The following is a 27,143-nucleotide window of genomic DNA, read 5'->3' as shown; positions in this document are numbered from 1 at the left end:
TGAAAATAATTTAAACAAAACAATTTTTAGAAATAATTAAATTGTCTCATTTTAATAATAGTTTTTATAATAATTTTATTTTCCCTAGCAGAGTTAGGCGATCAAGCCTGCTCACTTCGCTTATATTTATACTAATTTATCCAGCCTACATTATTCCAGGTTTCTCTAAAAATTCACTTAATATCTTACAAGTAGGTACCTAGTGAGCATATTTATAAACTTTCTCAATTTCTCTCCACACATTACAGTTCTGTGCTGCTCGAGACCATAGGCTACCGAAGTTCTTCTCAGGGGTGTAGTCGTAAATAAAATAGTACCAGTGCGCAACGTGAAATAATAATAATAATAATAATAATAATAATAATAATAATAATAATAATAATAATAATAATAATAATAATAATAATAATAATAATAATGTATTAATAGTAATTATTATTATTACTATTATTATTAGGGTAAACATTCGTAATTTCGTGATAATTTCATGAAAACTAATTTAAAATGCTAATGTGTAAATATATCCTTATTCCGATCTTTTCATCTAAAAGATGATAACTTGCTGTACAAATCTGGAGATATGAAAGATTGGATACGTTCTTGAATATGTGCCAAAAACCACTTTTACAACTTAAGCTGAAAGGTTGGTTATTTCGTGATAATCTTGGTAATTTCGTGATATTGCATTGATAATTTCGTGAGAGGTAGAAGAATTGTGGAAAAATTCATTAAAGTCAAATGAAATTCTCATTTATTGTTACAAGACTTCAAACATAGTAATTCCGTCTAATATTCATAGCAAGAAAGCGTAGAAATACATATCAACACATAATAAGAATGAAATCAAAGTAAAAATTGAAATTGAAAAGGGATCTTCTTTGCCCTGAAAGGATGAACACTTTTATTACGGACTTTACTATAGCCTATATTACTAGGGCAACTCCAAAAGTAATGCATAACGTTCGTTTAAAAATTATATTTTTATCCTACAGCTTTGCTATTTTCACAGAATGTAGACGCATCCTTAAGGAACAAAATATCACTTTTCCACATAATCCCCGTCCCTTTCAACTGCCTTACCTAACCTAGGAACGAGGGCCTATAGACCAGCACGGTAAAAGTCTGGACCATCACGTCTGAGCCACTCTTTAGCAGCGTGCACAAGGGAGTCATCTTCTAACCTCGTTCCGCGAAGGGATCCTTCAGTTTACCAAAGGGATAGTAATCCCACGGTGCCAAATCAGGACTGTAAGGCGGATGTTTCAGTGTTGTCTATCCGAATTTTATGATCTGGTCTGTGGTCTTGTGACTGACATATGGCTGTGTATTGTCGTGCAATAGCAGAACATCCTGCTTCTCCCGATGTCGTCGAACACGACTCAGTCGAACATAAAGTTTCTTGAGAGTTGCAACATATCCGTCAGAATTAATGGTGGTTCCGTGTGGCGTGATGTCCACAAGCAAGAGTCCTTCTGAATCGAAAAACACAGTAGCCATAACGTTTCCTGCCAAAGGTGTACTTTTGAATTTCTATTGCTTCGGTGAATTTGCATGATGCCACTCCAATGTCTGCCTCTGTCTCCGGTCCAAAATGGTGGAGCCATGTTCCATCTTCTGTCACAATTCTTGCAAGTAAGTCATCTAGCACTTATCATTGACACTTAGCATGATAACAATTCAAACAGAAGCTACACTGAACCCATTGCGTCTCCGTTTTCTTTTTTGTTATCACATCTTGTCTTCAGATTTCTAAAATGCCTATTGTAATACAATTTTTAAAATAGTATAAAATGTAACACTTAATGCTCAACAAAATTTCGCCTCAAACAGGTAAGATTTCTATCAGTAAAGCTAAGCCTATATGGCGACTACAGCTCTACCTAAAATTCCAAAAACATTTCCTAAAATTTTATGAAGATACAATAAATCTTTGTACCAGATATCATATGCTTACCTTTAGTAATAAGCCTGTAATGTAATTACAAACATCCACAAAATTGGTATGCCTCAGAAGTCGACGCAAACTTGCTCTCTCCAAACATAAAAGCTCACTGAAGCAACTACAATAGCCATACAAAGCTTAGCTGTATGTTTCTGGAAACTGGACAACATATGCAATCCTTTGGCGGAAATTTGGATCTCGTAACACCATTGGTTAGTTGACAAAAGAGCAAAGAAAAAGTATGACGAAATAACCACTGCCACGAAATTACCAATGTTTACCCTATAGGATAAACCGCGACAAGATGCTCTTCAAGAACAGGGTGTAAACTGTATTTGTGGGAGATCGTGCGTATTTGCTTGGTTTCCGCACAAAACCAATCCGCGGAAAATGTAAAATTCCACATTCAGTATTCCCAACCTTACACACATAACAATTTCCCTCTTCTTACTGCTTAAGTGACATATTGATTTTACTGCTTTAGGCTTTTAACATATTATTTTTAGAGACTTTCAATACAGTAATGATTATAAATTGGTAACTTACCACTGCAATTTCACCTAAATTGCACTGTTAATTATTGTTTTTAAATACTTAAAAAAATTAAGTAAACTCTACAACTCCACTAAAGTTACTGCATTCGTGATGCAAGTAACATTAAGGAAGCCGTGAAAAAATCAACAGGATTCCAGACTGATCATAGACTAGGGGAAAAAAAGACAGACGTATATCACGGCCTGCTGGAGTATAGTAAACACAGAAAACATTTTAAAGCAACAATGTTGAAGATAGATATTTTTGTTTTGCAAATTTGCCGTCATTGAACAGAAACCAAGATGGAGATTTCATTGCAACTAATTAGAAATTCCTCTTTCAGGTATGTAATAAACGATTTTCGCACAAAATAATGTACGATACACGAGCGGTATGTTTTCTTTCAATCTCGGAATTTAAAAAAGCTCAACTACGTTTCGCTTTTTCAAATTTTTCCTCTAACATGAAAACTTCAACATACCGCTCTTGTAACGCATATTACTATTATGACTGTTAATTTGACGCGTTACCTATTATAATTTTATTATTCAACTAGCCGTACCCGTGCGCTCCGCTGCACCCATTAGAAATAAATATAAAGTAATTACATAATTAAAATAGGACATTTGATCCAGGGAACATTCGTGTTTGATAGAAGGATAAATCGTTTATTATGTTACTTAATTTAAATTGTATTAAAAAAATTAAAATGCGATCATTTTGGTCCAGAGACCACTCATTTGGTCATAAAAATTATTTTAGGAAATACAGGAAACGAATGTACAGAATAGCCTATCAAGTTTTCTGTGCATAAGAAGCTATTTTAATCTTACCTGTCCTCAATTCACTCAGAAGTTACTGTAATAACATTATAGCATTATGTACATCTAGAGAAACTACACTTTCCAATAGTGAATCAATAATTAATTATACAAATCGGTTAATTTAGCTACCGATATTACTTCATACAAACGCAGAAACATTCTCTGTAGGCTATGTTTCATAGCTTTCGATTGTTGTTGTCCAAAGCCCCTTATAGACGAAGTCATTTGCTTTTTATTTCATTACACCGCCTTAGATGGCGATGTTATTGTAATTTTGAAACTCATTTATCTCATTAAATATCAGTCCTATCACAATTTTGCATGAATAAAACTGATCGGAAATCATTTTTAAAGAAACTTTTGTTATGTAACGTATCTCACAAAAATCAATAATAAGCGAGATATTTCGATTTATTTAATTCAGGCCCCTTTATAACCCCCTTTTTAAATAAAGTTTTTTGAATGTCATATAGCCCATAATCTAAGTTACAACGAACTTATTTTATATTCCAATTTTCATCGAAAACCGTTCAGCCATTATTGCGTGAAAAGGTAACAAACAGACAGACAGACAGACAGACAGACAGACAGACAGACAGACAGACATACAAACAAAAATGTCAAAAAAGCGATTTTCGGTTTCAGGGTGGTTAATTATACATGTTAACACCAAATAATTTTGGAAAATCGAAAATTACCAGAAAAATTTTGGCTACAGATTTATTATTAGTATAGATCACAGATTTCATGAATAGTAACTGTACAGTATTGGTCCATTGTGTAATACGTCAAAAACATTAACTGTACCCATATGTAAACAATTACCCCATTAATTTGCGCTTAATACGAATCTTGGAATCTTTATTTCCAAATTCCTTTCATTATCGTCTTATTTCTTTGAAATATATGTAAAAAAACATTAAAAAAATAGATCGATTTTACCGAGATTCGAACCACAAACATCGACCAATTATATCATTGAAGCAGACTTCCAGTTTAATTGAAAAAAAAAACAACCAGAGCTATCACGGCCTTGTCCAAAAGCGTGGCCTGTCTAGGGGGGAGGAAGTGAAACCGACGCGCGTTGAACGTCAGTCTGTAGCCCACAATTCCTGAACGATGGAACACGTCATGCGGATTTGTAGAGATGAGCTTAAACGATATTTTCAAGTATCTATGACCACTGTGACTGTGACAATTAAATATCTATGACTTTTATCGGTGATTTTGTTACACCAATATTTTTGTAAGATAAGTACCTGAGCAAAATATGCATTAATTACAGCGATATTATGTTACACCGATAAAAATTAACAGAAAATATTAAAGAACAGTGAAACATGAATACGATTTCTCTATACATGCCACACATCAGTGATTTACCGTATATGGGAAAATCCAACATATAAATTATGTACACGTACCATTAACAAATAAATATTTCCAACTGAACAGTAACATGTCAAAATTTAACTTCACGTAGTCTACTAAGAAATTATATTGTAGGAATTGAATCAGTTGATAATTTTTAAATAATGTAGTCGGATATGGAGAAAATGAGGTTATGTCATTAACTTAATCGTTTTAAAAAAATGATTCTTTTTATTGTATATAGTGGATAAATTATTTGAAGTCGTGCATTAACATTATAATATTGAGTCGTAGAATCAAAATTAATTAAACATAAGTATTCGGAAAAACAATGGAAAATAATTACAAAACAAAACAGTTGTTCAGACAGGATTATACACAAGATAAATAGGTACTGGTAACCAAAGGCGTTATTATTTAAATCGTTTAATCACTGCATCATTTATAATAAGATGGTGAAACTAACGCTGAAGTATTTAGGCGATTTCTGAAGTGAAAATCGTTGCATTTATAAGTAGTTTTTTTTTTTTTTTTTTTTTTTTTTGTGAAAATGCAGTTGATCGAGTCAAACTAGCGCTAAGGTAGTTCCGGTGATTTCAGAAGTGAAAATCGTTGAATTTATAAGGTATTTTTTTGTGGAAGTGCAGTTGATGGTATACGCAAGGCATAATAATAAGCTTAAACTAACCAAACCTGATCTGTCACAGATTCGTATGTGCAAGGAGTATAAGCGGAATACGAAGGAAACTACCTCAACGATAGTTTAGCCAAATAATTTTCCCACCATATTATATACAGTAAAAAAGATCAATTTTAAAATCAAGAAAAATAATCACATAACCTCAATTTCTCCATAACCAACTACATTTAAAAATTATCAACTGATTCGGTAACTATCCAGAAAAGCTGCAATAAATAAAGGCATAATTTTCTTTCCCTTCACTGGCTTTTGAGAGATGTACATAGTGGCAAACACGTGGTATTAGTTTGCAGTCCACAAATACTTTCAACAAAAAGTCAATTGATACCTGTAATGCACCATTGTAGTCCCTCCCCACTTGTTACTTATTACAAACATAACATGAAAGAGATCCAGGGCGAATTACTAGGGAAATAATCAGTTTTCCTGTTATTGCTTCCGAATCTCTCGAGTGTTATATTTGTAACAAGTAGGGGAAGGATGGGTCACAGCAGTGAACTAGAATATATAGATAAGTATAAAACCACTTGTAAGTAATTTTGGCTGGAAAGTAATACCAACGGATGTAATAATGTGTAAATTTACACATTCACATAGGTTTACTTGTATACTCAATTAAAAGTAAAGGCATCTAATTAATATTGTCCTGATTAACCCATATAGAGTAATTAAGTAGCCTAAGCCTTAAGAACTCCTTAGAGTGTACTAAAATCCCACCTCTATTTTAAACACTGTATGTCGGAAATTGTTTCGTTTAAAACACTGTGATCTTCATTACCTTTCTGGAATGTCAAAGCTTTGTCTAGACAGAAATAGCCAGTTTTGTCTCATTCGGTTTTAATACTAAAGGTACTGTCATGGGCTTGTGAGAAATGCTTCGAAAGTTCGGAAGGGCATAACGTTCAGTGACACAGAGTGAATTGACATGATTTATGTTTGACACCCCTTATTTTCAAATGTAACTAATTATCCTGTTTATGTGTAAGTGCAGGCCTATTTTAAGAGTATGCAAGAGCAATGAGAACGATTTGATATAGCAGTATCTGCTAGATGTCAGATCTTTATGGAATTTATAAAACTGCCATTTTCTGTAAGAACCCCACATTATTATATTTAAATGTTGAAAATTACTTGAGTAGGAAGAACGTGTAAATATTTCGAAGGTAGAATCAATATTAAGCGCAGACTAATAAAATCCCGTCAGAGAAACTATGAAAGAAAACTATTTCGCAAGTCAGTGACTTTGAGAAAAAAAAAATTGTGCTACTTTTAACTGCTATAGAAAGTTTCATAAAAATTTATTAAATAAAAATTATTAATTTTCCCTAAATACACCCCTAATAAAGGGGTAGTTCCTCTTATACAGATATAACCGAGAGTTCGTACACGAGAAATATATGCTACCAGCAATTTATGTGTAAACGTTCGTAAAAATCTGTTATATTGTTTATACACACTCGTATAGTTAGTTTTTCTTATACAATAATAATCAGAGTTTGTACATAAAAATATATTTTATCTGTAAATTCTGTTCGAAGTTTCATAAAATTTTGTTGGATACTAGGGAAGTCATTAATTTTGTATAAATTCATCCCCAGTAAAGGAGTAATTCTTCGTCTATAAACATAACCGAAGTCTGTGAATAAAAAATATATGATTTCTGTAAATTCTGTAGAAAGTTACATAAAAATCTTTTGAATAGGACAGAAGTTATTAATTTTGTCTAAAAGCAGCCCTAGTAACGAGGTAGTTTCTTTCGTACACATGTAACCAGAGTTTTCACACAAAAATATATGCTACCTGTAACTTCTGTACAAAGTGTCATAAAAAGACCTGTTGGATATGAGAAAAGTTATTAATTTTGTCCCGGCGCCGGCCGCTGACAGTGCAGTGTTGAGAGTGCATAGCAGTGTAGCAGTTTTTTTCTACTCTTTTTGTGTCTTCATCATCATCATCATCATCATCCTCATCATCATCCTAACAAGTACTGGGCCTAATGGTCTGTTACGGTCTCAAGCCATCTTCTTAAAGATCTTTCTAATGTTCTCTTCCCTGTTGGACAGTAGGTAAAAAATGTGACTAGAAATTAGAGTTCTTTCTATGCGGTGAACATGTTGCTGCCAGTTATTTCTGTAACTATAGATGTCTCCTTATTATAAAATATGGGAAAATATGGCTAAATCGACTAGAAAGAAATTTGTTATGATAAATAAGAGATTTTAGGAACGCCGAAAGATCTAAATTAGAGTACTCTCAAGTTGTCAAATATAATCTTTTCATTAATTAAGTCACTAATCTTGTACTTTGGCATGATTTCATTTTTTTTTCAATCAAAAGTTAGAAATAGGGCCCAGGAGGGGAGATATCTCCGAAAATTATGAAAAATAATTCTGGCATGAAGTGGTTAAAAATGAAGGTGTGGATTCATCACGAACGATACTCTTTGAGCACCTGTCCCACAGACCGGTAGAACTGCGTAACAAATATCTTCCCTCATGAAGTTATGGATCAGAGCTTCTTCAGTATTACTAGTCACGCTTTAGACCACGTGGCTACGGCGCTGGGCGTTTCAAAATAGCTTATTGATGGTGTTGAACAGCAACATTGTATGTCAAAATATTCAATTTTACAGGAGAGCGAAAAACAATTTCATATCATGAAAACTAACAAATATCTAACATAAGATGGCATTTAAATATCTTCTTCTAAAGTTTGTATCCTTGCCTTGACATAAGATGTGTTTGCACAAGATTTGGAAAGACGTTTTGATGAGTTAAAGTGAAATCTTATTGGTTCACTTTTTTTTTTTTTTACACACGAGATTGCTGTTCAACACTATCGCCATACTGTTATTTCACTATTTCTCATTGTATTTATATGGGTTCTCTTGACTAAATTTCTGATTTTCATCATTCGCTTGAAGTACAGTATGTCCACAGAAGCCCTCCGTGATAACAAAGGGGTATAATTTCAAAACCGTGCACATTATGAACTTTATATTAGCATCATAAGAAAGGATGACTCAAAGAATTCCTGTTTGGATAATTGTATTGTGTATAACTTCCGACAAAAACTACAGATTCCAGCAGAAGCGAAGAGAAGCTGTTAAAATGGATTTCGGATTTACAAGTATTGTTATTTTTTCATTAATGCATTGTAGCAAATGTTCGTAACCATCTTAAACAACTAGCAAGAAGGTAGATTTGGCGCTCTGGAGACAAATAGTCCTTTACAAGTGGCCACCGAGGTCCCCCGAATTCAATGTCCGTAACTTCTTATAGGGTTAAATAAAAGTTATCATCTATGAAACTCCACCGCCTCAGAATCTGCTAGTGCTGCGACATCATATCTGCGATGCCACTGAGTCCATTTCATTAGATATTTTGAAGCGTAAGTGGCGTGAGTGAATATAGCCCTGATATCTACTGTGTGAACGCGGGGTACACATGAAATGTTTGTGAGGTGTACACTATACAATTTTTGAGTTGCTCTTTCTACTGTCACTCGTACATACAACTACCGACAGAGACAATATACACCCGTTTACAATCAAGGAGATTTCCTGTGGACACTCTGTATATCTTTCTAGAAATCAGATATTATATTATTAATAATACTCAGGAAGAAATTCTCTATCACTTATCAAACAAAGATATTGAAGAAGCAAATAAATTTATTAATCTCAACAGACGTATGTATCTCTGGAATTGCATGATTAAAAAACTTCAAGCATAACTTGTAATACAACCCAACTATTTTTAATATATTATTTTTAATTTTTAATATATTATGAATTCAAGACTTTTATTTCTGACTTGAATATTTATAAAATACAGCCTTTCATGCCTTCTCAAAGCTCTATGTTGATTATATTTGCTCGTATGATACATACAGGTGGTCACAAATTGGATCACCTAGCAAGCCAAGATTGAAATATATGATATAGTATACGTACGTATGCTGTAGTATACAACTACGTAATATATTTCTTCGGAAATCTCCGTCATTACGTTCCACCAACTTTTTAATATTAGACAGAGAATGAATATATAATATAGCACTACCGGTACCATGATGTAACGTTTCACAAGACTGAAAAGGAAGCTCCACAAACAACACAAGCGAGTTGTAAAGTAAAATGCAGTATGTTTGATAGAGCATGCAACAAATGTTTGTGCCTGAGCGGAGAGTGTGTTAAGACTTTGTGATTTAAATAATTGGGAATGTCGAATTCAACGAAACGATACTTACTAATTCGTATGTTCTGAATTCGAATTTCAAATCCAAAACACCTCAATAGTTACTTTTTCTAAGTGTATCAGTTTTTTTCACAAAATACTGCTACTCTTTACATTTTGCTTCACCAAAAAGACGTTTAAAATGTTTCATTTTAAGTGAAAAGTGTGGGTAAAAAACAAACGTGATATAGGCCTAGCAGACAATTTTTCGGCTCCCTCTACAGTACAGTGATTCACCTCCGTGCCCATAGAGGACACTTTTGCTGAGTGCAATGATGTCATAGAATTTCAGTCACTAAAATCAATTGTTCTTGCATACATACAACCATAAAAGTTTTATGATTCTACTTACAATTTTTTTACAATAAGCTGCTGCCACAAAGGGGAAAAGGAGGATAGCAATGGCAAAGAAATATTTTAATAGAAAAAGGATCATCTTCTTCGGATCACTGGGGAAAGAACTAAGACGAGGTTAGTGAATTACTTCGTGTGAAATGTGGCACTGTATGGGGCAGAAACATGAACATCACGATGAAGTGAAGAGAAACGACTAGAAGAATTCGAAATGTGGATTTGTAGAAGAATGGAGTGTGTGAAAATGGACACACAGAATATGAAATGAAGCTAGAAAGAATGGGTGAAGAAAGAATAATGCTGAAACTGATCAGGAAGAGAAAAAGGAATGGGCTGGGTCACTGGCTAAGAAGAAACTGCCTACTGAATAATGCTTTGAAAAAAATGGTTGACGGGAGAAAAGTCCGTGGCAGAAGAAGATATCACATGATAGACAACATCATTAAGATGGATCGTATACATAGACAAGAGGAAGGCGGAAAAGAAGGAAGATTAGGGAATGCTAAATTTGCAGTGAAAGCCCTGCCCTTGCACAGAAAACTATTAAGGAATGGATTTTTAAATTATTTTGTCGGAGACTTCCGTTTGTAAATTAATCTAGGCTTCTAATAAGTGTTTTCGAAGTATTTTCAGTAGCAAGTTAATAACGCCATTTCTCAAATAATGTAATCCGGAAACATGGAATCAAATTGAAGAGTCATTACATTTAATCTTTATAATGTAAACGTATCATAGATTTAAAAAAGGCATATGACTCGGTTAAGAGAGAAATTTTATATGATATTCTTATTGAATTTGGTATATCCAAGAAACTAGTTCGATTAATTAAAATGTGTCTCAGTGAAACATACAGCAGAGTTCGTGTAGGTCAATTTCTGTCAGATGCGTTTCCAATTCACTGTGGGCTAAAGCAAGGATATGCACTATCGCCTTTACTTTTTAACTTTAGTCTAGAGTATGCCATTAGGAAAGCCCGGTATAACACAGAGGGTTTGGAATTGAACGGGTTACATCAGCTGCTTGTCTATGCCGATGACGTGAATATCTTAGGAGAAAATCCACAAACGATTAGGGAACACACGGGAATTTTACTGGAAGCAAGTAAAGAGATAGGTTTGGAAGTAAATCCCGAAAAGACAAAGTATATGATTACGTCTCGTGACGAGAATATTGTACGAAATGGAAATATAAAAATTGGAAATTTATCTTTTGAAGAGGTGGAGAAGTTCAAATATCTTGGAGCAACAGTAGCAAATATAAATGATACTCGGGAGGAAATGAAACACAGAATAAATATGGGAAATGCCTGTTATTATTCGGTTGAGAAGCTTTTATCATCAAGTCTGCTGTCAAAAAATCTGAAAATTAGAATTTATAAAACAGTTATATTACCGGTTGTTCTTTAAGGTTGTGAAACTTGGACTCTCACTTTAAGAGAGGAAAATAGGTTAAGGATGTTTGAGAATAAGGTTCTTAGGAAAATATTTAGGGCTAAAAGGGATGAAGTTACAGGAGAATGGAGAAAGTTACACAACACAAAACTGCACGCATTGTATTCTTCACCTGACATAATTAGGAACATTAAATCCAGACGTTTAAGATGGGCAGGGCATGTAGAACGTATGGGCGAATCCAGAAATGCATATAGAGTGTTAGCTGGGAGGCCGGAGGGAAAAAGATCTTTTCTTTAGGGAGGCCGAGACGTATATGGGAAGATAATATTAAAATGGATTTGAGGGAGGTGGAATATGATGATAGAGAATGGATAAATCTTGCTCAGAATAGGGACCAATGGCGGGCTTATGTGAGGGCGGCAATGAACCTCCGGGTTCCTTAAAAGCCAGTAAGTAAGTAATCTATACGTATGCCCCAAATGCTGACGAAGCGGTAACAGAAAACAGGAATTCCAGTGCAGCTTCTACCAAACGTTTAAGGACACCACTTCAAAAGAGATGTTTCACTTTTGTCCTTATACTTATATCAAAACCCCTGATGTTTATGCAGAGTCCAAATTCCTGTGAAAAAGGAAGAGTTTTACTGAAAATCCGATCTCTCTATCTTTAAAATTATGGATTATATAACAATTTTTCCGTTATGAAATCTTACTGAAAAATTATATTTTGTGTAGAGAAAAATTAATTTACTCAAAAATGTATGTATTTAGATTAATTAATTTTGGATAGAGTTAGATATTATCCTTAATCATCTTCCACATCCCAATAATCTGCCACTTCACGTCCACACTCACTGCATTTCGACCCATTTTTTCAGTTTTTCAAGGACGAAATCTAATCTTCCCACACTTATAGCGAACTCCAGCTTATTACTAAGAATGATTGGCCATTGTTACCAACTCCCAATTTTATAATTTAAGTAGTAGTGTCGGTCCCGGGTTAATTTGTCATATAGGAAAAGGAGAAAACTGTGGATATGCGTGAACGAGCTGTTACAAGTTTTTTAAACAAAAGTAATAATTCCACAAAAAATCTTGCAGATAGTATGTCTAACTCTATCCCAAAATTCACTAATCTAAGTAAACCCATTCTGGAGTAATTAATTTTTCCCTACAAAAAAGTTTTTTTTTTTTTCAATAAATTTTCATAACAGAAAATTGTTACATAATCCACAGTTTGGAAGATACAGAGATTGGGTTTGCAGTAAAAAACTTCATTTTTCACAAGATATTTGATCACTGTATAAACGTCAGAATGTTTCACATAAGTATATGGGCAGTAGTGAAACATCACTTTTGAAGGAATGTCCTTAAACGTTTGGTAGAAACTGTATATAACAAAAACCTTTGTTTGTACGTAAAGAAATTCATTTTTTCATTCAGTGCATACAAAAATATAAGAACTGGACTCTTTTCAATTGGTACAAATTTCATGAATAGTATAATCAAATAATTTCCACGAAAGATAATGAATACGTTCGAAGAAAATTTGAAGGCAGTCAATACAGAAATGTTATGTCCACTTATGCTTGCCCGAGGGTTATCTCCTTCTCCTAGTTGATTCTTAGTAATCAAATGAATACAGCCAAATGACAAATTCCACTGTTTAACAGATTTTAAGTATGACAAGAACTTAAAGCTTCTTAAATGCATTAAACTTATTTAGTCGCCGGGTATTGTATTACACACACACACACACACAGCCAGTCTTCTATAACAACTTACCTACATCTGGCACCAAGAAAGCTTAATTCGTCTCCAAGTTTTTATCTAACTTTGATTTAACGAGTCTTCAACGAAACGCATTCAACACGGACTGGAACTGCGATTTACCTCTATTCCCCAAAGACAAAAGATTGTTAGGTTAGAGTACTGGTTCTTCTTTTTTTTTTCAGAACTGCATATTGCTCAAATCACACTTTAATAATATTATATTTCGCACCAATTGTAACAGAGACTTAGACTGATAATTTTCTTTGTAGTTCATACGAAAATTAAATTTGACTTCATTTAGTTTATCGCTGTATGAACTCGAGGCATTTCTTATCGACTGCGATATTTTCAAAAGTCACGCTTATGAAAATGTGATCTTCAGCGACAAGTTTTATACCCTATCAAGACCATAGCGTTTCAACTTTCAACTAAATTTTTAGTTCCCCTATGAGATAAAGATAACGTATTACTTGTATAATTGCGGAAATTGTGGTACTTGCTAATAGTACTGTATAACATGAAAGAGAATCTCGTAATTAAATTTTACTGAAAGAAACTGAATTTTTTTTTTTTTGCTATGCTTTAAAACTTCGTAAATTATTCAGACTCAGTAAGTATATTTTGTGGCAGTAATTCCCAGCGGTAGGCCATCTCTGAGAACTTTATTATCGATGTTTCTATTTCTTAGAGATATTTATTTGGTTATTTTAAGACTCTTCTTCAACTTCTATGGTTATATAGCGTGTGAATGAGATGGTGATAATATCATCGAAATGAGTCCAGGGCCTAATGCCGAAAGTTACATAGTATTTCCTCTTATTGAGTTGAGGGAAAACCCCGAGAAAAGTCTCAACCAGGTAACTTGTCCTAGCAAGGATTTGAACCCGAGCCTGCTCGTTTCACAGTCATGTATGCTAACTGTACCTCCACAATGGTGGACTCTCAAGATTCAATATCTAGCAGTATTCACCCAGTTCTGTTCCTTCGTAAAAGTAGAATTGATTTTGTAGAAGTTCAGAAATTTCGCAACGATGCTACAAGGGTTATTTTCTCTACTTTTATATTTAGGTATCTTTAATATATGTTAGTTATTTATTAAACCTATTTTTAAACTGCAAATGAAATATGAATTCATAACCTAATTCATATCTTATATTATTTGTACTGATTTCATTCACTTCGTTATTAAAATGCTCTTATAACAATATTATCGAATTAGAAAACATATGGTAAAATTATCTACCATTTCTTTGCCTATACTTGCTGCTTTGCAGGAAAAAGTGAATGTATATCTTCCAGGACTGTAGCTGTATGTTTTCTTTCTTGTGGAATTTCATTTAACGCTTTATTTAATTTTACTCTTTAATTTCAATTTTGTTTTTTATCGATTTTGTTCTGTTGCTGCTATTTGGAACAATATTTACACTGTTTAATTCACTAAGTAAAGTAGTAATGATCATTTTACTCAAGTTAAGGAATGTTTCTATACTAAGTTTATTGTGTAGGCCTACATTTTCTTGTGTCATAAATATACAGAGTGGTAAAAATAGTATACAATATTTTAGGAAGTGATAGTATGCATCAAACATGAATGGACATTACATTGAGCACCTCCTATAAACAAGTGTTGAGATCTCAGAAAGTACTGAAATCCATTACATATCAGATGCATGTAAATTATCTCTCAAGAAAATATTTAAAAACTCGGCCTATATCTTTAAAAAAAGTCTTATTTTCATGAGTACAAAATTATATATGAGTTGAATTAAATGTTACCACAAAACGAAAAAGGAAATACTTTAAATCCCCTATTGCACTATGTTTTATGATTTTCACGTATAAAAAAATATCGAAGAGGATTGCAAACTCCCAAAATCCCTTATTTATTAAAAAATACCTCCCTAGGCGACCTCATGCTCTAATTAAGTTAATGAACAAACTTAGGTCTTTCAGCTCGTTAAATATAAAAATGGTATGAAATGCACACTATATTCAGATCTCTCTATCAAGAGGTTAACTCGAAGCCAACATTTTGTTTCCGGAGCCTGATGTTGCAACATGATGTATTTTTTCGCGATCCTTCATTATCGTAGATAAGGTGCAATTAGGTCTAGTAGTTTCGAAATTATATTTTTAAGTATATTTTATATTGACGTTACTAAAAAAGCCCCTTGCATCAAAGTTTTCAAAATGTTTAGTTCATATTTGCTCAAAATATTGAAAATAGCTTAGTAATAGTATAAGTTAAAGTGCAATCAAAGATAAAATATTATTTCTAAATTAAAGTCTAATAAAAGTAAATATCCAGAAACAAGCAACAAATAAAACATCAACAATACATTTAAAATAAAGAAATAAAAGGAATCTAGATACAATCTACTGACCTAAATGTAAATTAATTTACCTTCGATGTCAATTCCAAAATCAATTTATTTCTATCTTCTCCTGAATAGTGCCTATATATTTTTTTTTCATGCTGCGTCTCATAATGCCATTTTATGTTGTTTTATTTTTGCAAATGATATATTTTTTTACACACCAAACACTCCTTAGCAATATAGTAATTTTGTATTTTCGTATCGCACTGGTTGAGTGGAAGAGAAGGCCGAATGGCCTTAACTCTGCCAGTTAAAATAAACCATTATTATTATTATTATTATTATTAAAACACTGGACTTCATCACCATGTTCGAAGCATAAACATTGTATCTTCCACTCTTCCTTGAAAGCTTTAAACGCTTCCGTTCCGTCATGATGCGCTGTGTTCTAAGATCTGTACATCCTTTAGCAATGTTTACAGGTAAAAGAGCTCCGCGCGCGCGCAGCGGGCACAAAAGAGCTCTAGCTCGAAAATATTAGTCACCATCGCAAGACTGTTCTAGAGGAAGAAGGCAACGTATGCGTAACTATTTTGTATACGAACGTACCTGTACCTGCGCTGTGACGTCACATATACTTAAAATCAAACAACTTAATTCCAATTCATAGGTAGTTGAAATATGGAGAATAATAATAATAATAATAATAATAATAATAATAATGATAATAATAATAATAATAATAACGATAATAATAATAGGCCTAATAAAAATAATAATATATGTTTTTATTTTAGTAGGTTATTTTACGACGCTTTATCAACAGCTTAGGTTATTTAGCGTCTGAATGAGATGAAGGTGATAATGCTGGTGAAATGAGTCCGGGGTCCAATACCGAAAGTTACCCAGCATTTGTTCATATTTGGTTGAGGGAAAACCCAGGAAAAAACCTCAACCAAGTAACTTGCCCCGACCGGGAATCGAACCCGTGCCACCTGGTTTCGCGGCCAGACGCGCTGTTACTCCACAGGTGTGGACTAATAATAATAATAATAATAATAATAATAATAATAATAATAATAATAATGAAGAAGCTTATTTACATATTCTCATACGATTTTCTATGATAGCAGCTCGAGAATGAACTACATATCAACAGCAAGTACGCACGTTGCCGTACGATTAGAACTGACGTACATCAAACTTCCAACTGATGTGACCCGAATGAGAAAATTTGCGTGTCAATTATTGCGATTGGATCTCTTGCCTATACTGTATACAGTGTCTAGTTTAAAACACCATTAAAAGAAAATAACTTAATATATGATAAACAGAAATAAATCTATCGAGCACATTGTTTCAATTTACGTAACATGATGTGACTACCATGGAGACGTCACTATATTGGAAAATAAACTACCAAATCTTTAAAGTTACAGCGATATGACAATTTAGGATTAATTCTCATATGTTAATCGGTTAACAGAAACAAAGTTTATTAAGCATCTACTGGGGCGGTTTCTTCGGGAGTTCAGCCTTGAAAGGCATCATTCTGTTCGTGACAGAGAATAATGACCTGAGATACAAAGTTCAAGTAAACAGGAAGCAATCCAAACAAAAATTTCTGAAGAAGACACGGATTACAAAAAAGAAACTAAGAAAATAAATTCGACAAGCAAATTTACGAATAAAAATTCCTCACAGTACAATTCATAAATCTGTAGTGCTCGGGAAAAGTGACACAAGTCAGTTTCCACAAACCTTTTTTGATAATTTATTGACAACTTACGGAATATCTGTTCGCTTGGAAAAAAAAAAAAAAAAAACATAGCTACTCCTCCCATTACAATAATTCATACAGAAAAAAATCAAATCGACATAAACCAGTGTAAGTTGTCAATAAATTATCAAAAAGGTTTGTGAAAACTGACTTATGTCACTTTTCCCAAGCACTGCAGAAATAATGTTCTGTATAAAAGACTACGTCTGCAAGCAATAAGACAGCGGATCACGGTTGAAGATAAAGCTTTTGCTGAGATGCCTTGTAAGAATATGGATACAACGCGTACTTAGATCATGTGTGATTATCTGACAACACAACTTTGGTTGGGCTAAGCAAAGAACATGCTTGATGTTCTCCTGAAGCGTTCACATGACTATAGATTTATAGAATTAACAGTTCATTCATTTTTCAATCTAGTTACAATTTCATGTCAAATAACTAGATTTTTCTCTGTAGTGTTCACATGACTGCAGTTGTATTCGATTAAAAGTTTATTTTTCCATTCTACAGGGACATCGTTTTATTTTTACTACCATTTTTAATATTAACTTGGCTATACCTTTGGATCAACGCTGTTTGCTACCCACGTCCACGACTGGAGTTCGATGATACTGGCGTAATATACAAACAAATCACTTTATTAGGTATAGAAGGGAAGAAAAGTAGTTCATCCATTTACGTAAGCTAGGAAATATTGCGCTTTTGAGTTTGATCATTTTCATTAGGTTTTTGTTTAATCAAAATGCAACACAGTATTAACAATGAGTGTTTTTACTCACGAATTGAGCTGTCCATGTGGACGTATTCATTATGCAGTATATATTATACTGTCTACAGCACATTAGCGTACAACAAGTTATAGAGAATGAAGTTAAATTGAAAAATAATCATAATATGAATATTTAAAAACATTTTTTAAAATGGTGGCCGTTCATTTCGATACAGGCTTCAGTTCTAAGGTGCATATTATCGCACTATAGACTATTGTACCTAATTCCAATTACCAGGTTCCTACTTCGTATCAGTAACTTATGTTGAAATAATTCTATACTTACTCTATAAAAGAGTACCTTACGTACTGTAAATTCAATCTTCACTTCTGCCCGATCCGAAAAGATAAAATTACTCAGACATACTATCTACTGTCCGTCCAAGTGGTTATGTCATAGGGTCGTAGAAAGGGAGGAAATCACGTGACAGTTAATTACTTAACGAGGCCCTTTCATTTAAGTTATTTTAAACAGTTGTATGATATTACGTAGACGTCCAATTCCTAACAAAAATTAATGTTCTTAGAAAAGACCTAAGACAGATCAACCACTAGTTGGCGAATAAAAGCTGGTGGGGGAAACCGGGATACGACGTAGGCAAATGGACGACAGTACCTATGCGAAAATGATTCCATATTGAAAGCTCTTTCGTCACTGGAAGACGCGAACATATTTTTGGAACGTACTGTTTACTATGACCGTAAGGCTACTATGACAGTATATGCCGTCTTGGATCTGTGTGGAGGACGGTTGAACTTCATTAGTAGAAGGGGTGGGAGTGAAGTACATTAAAAAACTCAGGTACAATAAAAATTGAAGTAAAAATAAAATGATATCCTTGTAGTTAGGATTCTATGTAAACCACATTCAGGGTTGCCAGACGTCCTGAATTTCCCAGGATTGTTCTGGATTTTAATGGTGTGTCCTACGTCCTGGATTGAGTTATTTGTCCCGGAATGCAAAAAAAAAAAAAAAAAAAAAAAACAAATGTAATTCTCATAATGCTAATTTCTATAAATAGTTTTTAAAATTCCTTCTTAATTTTGTAAGACTCTGCCCCACCTTTGTTCAATGTCGTCGTCAGTACCAACTGGCGCCTTCTATCCAGTTGTATTGAAATACATGTAAGATGTATTAGGTATTATACAGTATCCTCATTCTTTAGTCTTTTTGGAAGTTCATTTATTAGAGAGAATTAAAACACTGTATCATGTATTTCTTTTGAATGGAATAGGGTGTAAGAAATATTTTTTCCCGATTTTATCAATAATTCAAAAGAAATTTCATGATATAGAAAAATATAACAAAATTAATAGTTTAGGCTAGTAGTGACCAAAGATGGTGTCGTGATTACATCTTGTAATCACAGACATTCAAACGAGTACGACGATTTTACTGTGCATTGCTATGCGTTTCATTCACGTACTGAAGGCAAGCAGTGGCGGTATCATGTCGCTCCACAACTTTGTCTCTACAAGCATTAAGAGGTTGTCTCGTAAAGAATGAGAAGGAGAACGTTTTTATGGTTCTGTCGGACAAAATGTAATACGTTTACTTTGCTCAACGGTTCAATTAGGAGTATATAGAAACATTAATTGCCATGCTGAATAAATTATTATTATTATTATTATTATTATTATTATTATTATTATTATTATTATTATTACTGACTACTAAGTGTGTTTCTATAATTGTTCTGTACGTGCATGAATTAGAAGGATAAAATTAGTAGGTTTTATCTCAATTTTAATCTTCTTAATGTTTAGATGAGGGTGACTATTTATTAGTTATTCATTTAATAATAATATTGTAGAAAAACTTATTCAGTGTTATGTGCCAACGAACTGTTAAACGTCAGGAAATGACATGTCATAAATCATAGCCAGGAAGAGAAAGACGACATAAATAAATATAAGGAAGTCAACTACCCTAATGGGGTTTGAAATATCTCGTGCTCTAAAGCCTTTTAATAGAACAGAATTTCTCAAAAGAGTAATGATTAAAATAGCCTAAATAACGTTTTCATAAGAAGTTTTTAATTTTGAAAAACTACGAATTTCTCGACCAAGTATTGAGAGAAGGATTTATAAAATTCCTGATTATATTCAAGACAAAGGTTAAAAAAACGAGCAAGAAAAATCGTACATTATTCACTGGCTCTTGATGACAGCAGTGACATTACTGATACAGCAAAGCTTGAGATTTTTATCCGCGGGATTGATCAACAGGAACCACCACTGGTTGTAATTTTCATGCGAAGTACCTTTCCTCCGTCTCCTTACTTCATAGGCTGTCTGTCGCATGTAATGACTGAAGCTCGAGTTTTGGTCACCGCTGGTTTAGGCCCTCTATAATTAGTGTAAATGCATAAAACGAATAAAATCAGTTTTATTGCAAATTGAATTAATTCAAATGTGTACTCACATTAAGGTAGGAACGCAGTATCATCACCGGTCCTGGTTCCTGATGAGAGAATCTGGCAACTCTGACCACATTATTGTCGCATAAATTGCAAGAGGTGCACTACCAAACCTCGCTAGATTTGTTCTGTTTATCATATATATATGTTTTCAGTTATAATCATTTATTTTTATTGGTGTTTAAAGCTAGACCTAACTCATTGTACAAAAGTTGATATAAATTTAAAAAAGTATATCAGAACAGAGGAAAACTATAAGACATTTTTCTTTCTTTAACTGCCTATATCCTCTAGTAAGTGTACGAATCTGGATGCAATCGGGCATGATTCTCAACACATGGTCCAGAGATTCGAAAATAAGAAGAAAATTCGGGAAAAGGGAAATGAAGTCCCTAACAATTTATGAGACTTAAGTTAAAGTGAACATTAGAGTGCTTACATTGATGATGCCAGTCATCAGGGCGATGAATGTCTCTCGGACAAATCCAAGAACGGAGACGTCTAAGAACATGTTCTGCATGTAGCCGCCGGGCGTGGAGTGCGTGTGGGTGCCGCTGATCATCACGTTGTCGGCCGTGTACAAGTTTCCGTACACCTTCTGCAGTCGAGCCAGTATCTACGGGACAAATGCGCTCTCGTTAATGCAATGCACAAACACGTCAGCAGCAATTTTAGTGTTACCGGCACTAATGATTACTAGTAATCATGATCACGTGGAAGGAAACAGAAAGATTCTGCGAAATTCCTCTGCTTCGTACTCAGTGTTAGGTGGATAATTATATATCTTGCCAGGTGTTTACTCTTCATAGTAACGTTTCTGTTTAGTTACTGCTAATGACACTACAGGTAGAGTGGGTCTGTAACTAATCAGGGTAAATACAATTTAATTAAATTATATTAGATTGATTTTGATTACAGGCACATTAAATTGAAATTTAATGTAATATTACTAGATCTCGGATTTTTAGGTTCGTTTAGCGTAGGCTGAAACATTATGTTCTTTTTAATGCACGTAGTTTTAGGCAATATCTTCGCTCGAGAGTTTCTCGTGTTGCATACATTTCGGGATTTGTACATAAAATTGTTGCAATCTATCCTATTTCAGCCTAAAAATCCTAGATCTAATTATTACATTAAATTACACTGCATTATACTATATCATACGGAAGTATCCCGAGAAATGTTCTCTGCAACGTATGTTTGTGTATGTATGTATTTATTTACACTGCAAGTGCGCAAACACCCAGTGGCAGTGGTAATTTAATCAGGAACAATAATTACAATTAATACACAATAAAACAATTAATACACAATATATAATTACTAGGGACCGTACTCTGTCCCAGGAGGCTACAAGGTTAAGTATTACTGGAGTTTTTAATGTAATGGATGAGTGCGTGCATGTAGCCTAGCAAGCGAAATAATTCTGTCTGCTCACGCGAATCCTGTTTTGTCAAGTTGGGCAGAACAAAACGTAGAGACTTTAACAATTACACTAATATTTACCATTTATTTTACAATGATCGAACTGGAACAGTCTAGATCTTCATGGAAGTTCAGCGTGCTAGTGCTTGAGCCACAAACACGACTATTGTATTATATTATATATGCCATTATATTGCATTACATTACATTAGACAGTCACGTAATGCATTTTTTTCTTTTATGTCATATTACAACAAAGTTCTTTTTCTTTTTCTTCGTTTTAACGAAAAACGCGAACTTTGTAAAAGCTGCTTCACAATAAACCGGGAGCAAAATGGACGAGAACGAGAACGGAAATATTGTTAAAATAAATGTACTTAAATGTGAGCATGCATAATTAACGAGAATACCGGAGCCCGGGATCCGGAACGTGAAATGCTCACATTTAAATAGCCTATATTTATTTTAACAATGTTTCCTTTCTCGTTCTCGTTGTCGTTTCCGTTCCCGGTTTACTGTGAACCAGCCTTCAGAGCAGCGTATTTAAAGGAAATTTGCATACTCTAATATCTGGCTTCGAGTTGATGCAGAATATAATCGCGAATTTTTGCCAATCCTGTCATGTGCTGGATTTAAGTACTTTTTCCCAACTTTTCAACAAATAAAAAAAAAATCATATTTGAGTTCACTTATTTTTTTGTACGAGAAGACAAAGTCGTGTGAAAGTCAGTCTTAAAAATGTTACTGAAGCATTTACTTCACCTAGTGTTCTCATAATAGTAGTAATATGTAATTAAAACGTTTTAAAGGACTGAGAATAACAGGTGTATTAATAGGGTTAACTCTGAAGAGATATTGCTATTAATTCATGTGGGAATAATTTGCATTGAATTAATTCTTGAGCTCTGTTTTTATGTGCTTTAATAGCTCATCTTCAGTGAGAGTATTTTATAGATTCAATGATTACCTTTTCTGTATATCCATTATTCCTAAAAAAAAAAAAAAAAAAAAAAAAACTTCTTTTATCTTAATTCCTAACGAAAGTTACAAAATATATAATAAAGGTTGGGTTCAATAAATTGAAGAGCGGATAGGGAAAAGAGCATAAGTGCCAAAAAATATAAATTTTACCTTGGAAAGTGATATTTGGCCTCATGTCTATACGATGTCAGAGAGAAGAGCAAGCATTTGACTACACAGTGAGGCGTCTCAGTTCTGCCCTCGTTGCCACGCGTCAGATGGAAATAGGCGCACTGGGTTCTTTGGCTGGTGTAATGGAAGCGATTAAATAACTGGGTCCAAATTGCAACAATAACAGTATAATTAATTGAATGGTGAAGTAACAATACACAAATGAATTGATGCACAATACAATTAATGAATATACAGAAAAGGTAATCATTGAATCTATAAAATACTCTCACTGAAGATGAGCTATTAAAGCACATAAAAACAGAGCTCAAGAATTAATTCAATGCAAATTATTCCCACATGAATTAATAGCAATATCTCTTCAGAGTTAACCCTATTAACACATTCTTGAATAATTGGCTCCATATATGTTAACCATAATAACCAGAATACAATATCATGATACGTAAATCCATACAGATTCACAAACAATATAATTTTAATATCGGGAATAACATGAGAGTATCTCAGTTATCTAGCTTACGTATATTGCTGACTATTTCGTTTATATGATGTCATTCCATTTTCGACCAATGAAGTGTAATGAAATTTTGAATTCCAAACAATCACAGTCATACTTTGCGATAATTTTTGCAGCTAGATTTATCGCTATCAATATATTGCATGGTCGTTCTTTTGTTTAGTCGTTGTCGCCAACTGTTTTCCCATAAATCGATGATCATGAATACATTAAGATGCAACTATACGGTTAAACTTTTCTTTCAACTTTAAAGCAATGTATGCAAGATTGATATTTAATATTAATTAATATATTTACGCAGTGAAGACGACGTTCAAAACGGCGCACCATGTAGACACAGAATTTTCATGCATCTTAATTGAACGTACCTTTTAAACTTGATTCTTCAATTCCCAGATTGCATGCATATGCGATTGAAATATTGAACTGTGATGCAGCTTTAGTTCCGTTACACGCTACAGCGAGAATGCGTTTGTCGAGCTACAAAAAAAATGTTTTCCTATAGCAAAGAGTAACGGTCGAAATAAGGCACAGCTGACATTGGTCATGTTCCCACAGGTAACTTAACCTATAATTGTAGCCTATAAAATTTATATTGTGTGAATGAAATTAAACAATTAATAGAAAGTCAGATGTTCAAATTTATGTAACACCATCGCATATCAAACCCAAAGACCTTGTATAGTATATACAAAGTCTTTGATCAAACTGCCTTCCGTATGGCGTAATAAAATTCGTGTTTTAATTATCTATACAGAGATAGCTTCACTGTATAGCAACATGTCTCGCTGTGAATATAAGCATTTCTACATAGCTGGTCCCACACATATTACACAGTTCTTAGTTATCGGTGTAGTATGTAACGTAACGATGAAATAAAAGTGTAAATAAAGTGCGAAATTCTACTTCCACGTCTATATCTTCATCTTCTAATTCCATGTCCATTGTAGGCTATCTGAAAAAATTACATTCCTTCATTCAGATTTGATAACTGCGTTTTCGCAAATTCTTCATTTAATTAATGCAATAATCAGGTTACTTGTAATTATATTATAAAATATTTAAATTAAATAATGATTTCAGCAAATAATGAAAATGTATTTCTGTTATAATAAGAGAAAAGCGCAGCACATGTAATTAACATTATTAAACCTGTATTTCGCTTTTCGCAACTGCCATTACTGAATAACCTCCAATTTCTTCATTGCACTAATCGATTTTCATCTAGGCCTATTTCAACTTCACAATGTCTGAATAGGTAAAGTATTCGTAAATGTACAGTTATTAACATTTTTTGAGCGAATTTTAGGGATATGTTATTGACATTTTTATTTTATTCACGAAATAGTCTAATAAATGTCACTCGAGGTCTGAGATTATTATAGAATATTCTAAAGACACATCTGCACAATATTTCACAAATCCAAATTACTCAAGCACAGAGAGAAACAAAGGAAGGAAGGATTATAACTCGTACCCATTCGACCTCGGCTACAAAAATGCTTCGTCACGATACTCAATAATATGTACAGTACGTCTAGAATATTCTCGAAGTCTCTAACCTCGCGTATCTTATCCACGCGGAAGCAAATGTATGGATCTCACAAAATAAATATAACTTATCAATACCATAGCATATTTATCACAAAACCTTGCGTTCTCTACACGCGAGTCCCAATATAACATACTAACTTACTCGAACCTAGCTTCACGTACTCTCGCAAAATCTTATCGTAACAAGCAATACGCTCTCACGAAATCTATAATCTCCAATATCAATATCAGCAATGGATTTAAGAATAATTTTAAGTCTGTTACCTATACCACGCAAACTTACGGATCCGAGTCCGTTAGCTGTACTGGCTGAAGCTTCCAACCTAAGTGAATACCGTACCGAGTGAGCTTGCTTACCTGAGTCTGTTACCTGTACTGCGCGAGCTTAGGAACATGGATAAATATATAATAGGATGCGAAACTTACTGAGTTTCCCGTAACACATACTAGAGGCGCTGTTGTAGAAATTGATCTTGCTGCCATCTGTTGGGAGGAGGGACGTTATTACATCTAACAGCGCACCAAGTAGCGAAAAGAGTAATTACTCCATGCATTAGCAGCGCACCTGGTGACGAAAATGTTAAACTGTGCAGAAAGTATTCCCTCCCACCCTCCTCGATATTCAAAACTAACCCAATTTAAAATAAAACATTTACATTTTTATTCCTCACAACATCTTCTACTGAAAATTCTTACCGGAGCCAACAGAAAGATAAAAGAGACGATCTATTTTACACTACCCAATTAAAATATAACCAGACAGAGACAAAAAATAAAGCAAAAGGTTAGATAATTGGGATTGTATTATTTGGGTATTTATTGTACAGCGCAATGGAAAAGTCTGCAAGAACTACTTAGATAGTTCAATTTATTATATTACTATTACTTTACAATACATTCAACAACACAATTTTTACAACGTCCATAAACATCACTATTTAACATACACTGCTTATACACACGTAGTATCACCTTATGTCACTTATTAGCAAGTTTCTGTCTGCCATCTTGCCTCTTCGAGGAATATCTCGAACGGATCAATAGAGAACTCTGGGTAATGTACCCAACACGTAGTTCTAATGGTGTATATATATATATATATATATATATATATATATATATATATATTAGTCTCGATATATATAAGTACTGGCAGACTATTTCCTTATCCAACAACTGCTCTGAAGATGGTCACAACACAGCGGTCGAAACGTCAGCCAATAACACCAAGACAACGCGGTAGAAGCCCTGAAGCTTATCCATACACCATGTACACCAGCCGCGGAAGCCTACGCGAACACGTAGTTCTAATGTTCACCACCTACGACGTTGGGCGCTGATCATCTTATTTCAGCCCCCCGCCGCCAGATGGTGCTGACAGCAGTTTCGCATCCTATTATATATTTATCCATGTTAGGAACCCGAGTGTCGATGCCGTACATCGGCATCTCTCAAGAAAACACTGTCCCCCTCTCTATGCATATTGTATCATACAAACACTGGTCAACAGGAATACAGAAAGGAAAACTGCATCGGAAAAGATGGATCTGTACATATATGGCAACTCTGCGAACATACGGGTAGCTAATATAGATGGTAGCACTGATGAGCCGGGCACATTGAGCTCTATACTAAAATGGAGGAAACACCGTATGTTAAAATATCGTGCCACTAGGTTCGGTCCTCCATGTTGGTGAGGGAATCTCTCTTTTTCTAACACAGTTGCTACAATCACAGTCTATTATATACAGTCACGAAGCTTGAGTTTTGAGGGTGCTAGAAACAATAGACTGTGACGGTACTATTTTGCATTACCTGTAATGAGGCGATATTAGCGATCCTAGTGGTGAGCAACTATCTAATGTTTGCATATTTACTACGTATTGAGCTTCGCGACTGTATATACTAGACTGTGCTACAATGATGTTACCTCCCAAGTCCGTGCATGCAGATTGAAATTATTTATATTATGAGTTAACTTGAACTATTTCTTTTAATTTAATATGAGCTATGAATTCCCTAAACTTGTACGTAAACATCATAAATGAAATTAAGTATGTAATGTGCTCTACA

At 33.9% G+C, this 27,143-nt stretch overlaps 1 protein-coding gene across 4 annotated transcripts in view; it reads right to left on the bottom strand.

Annotated features, from left to right (window-relative positions):
• CDase (neutral ceramidase) overlaps positions 1-27,143 on the bottom strand; it is a 440,785-nt gene that overhangs the window by 120,518 nt on the left and 293,124 nt on the right. For all 4 annotated transcript variants that reach the window (XM_069812523.1, XM_069812522.1, XM_069812521.1 and 1 more), the window contains exon 4: positions 20,859-21,035. In XM_069812523.1, coding sequence (XP_069668624.1) covers positions 20,859-21,035 — 177 coding nt within the window. The remainder of the gene's footprint in view (positions 1-20,858; positions 21,036-27,143) is intronic.

The sequence above is a fragment of the Periplaneta americana genome, chromosome 16, assembly GCF_040183065.1.
Source record: "Periplaneta americana isolate PAMFEO1 chromosome 16, P.americana_PAMFEO1_priV1, whole genome shotgun sequence".
Classification (NCBI taxonomy): domain Eukaryota; kingdom Metazoa; phylum Arthropoda; class Insecta; order Blattodea; family Blattidae; genus Periplaneta; species Periplaneta americana.
This window is presented reverse-complemented; position numbering and strand designations above follow the sequence as displayed.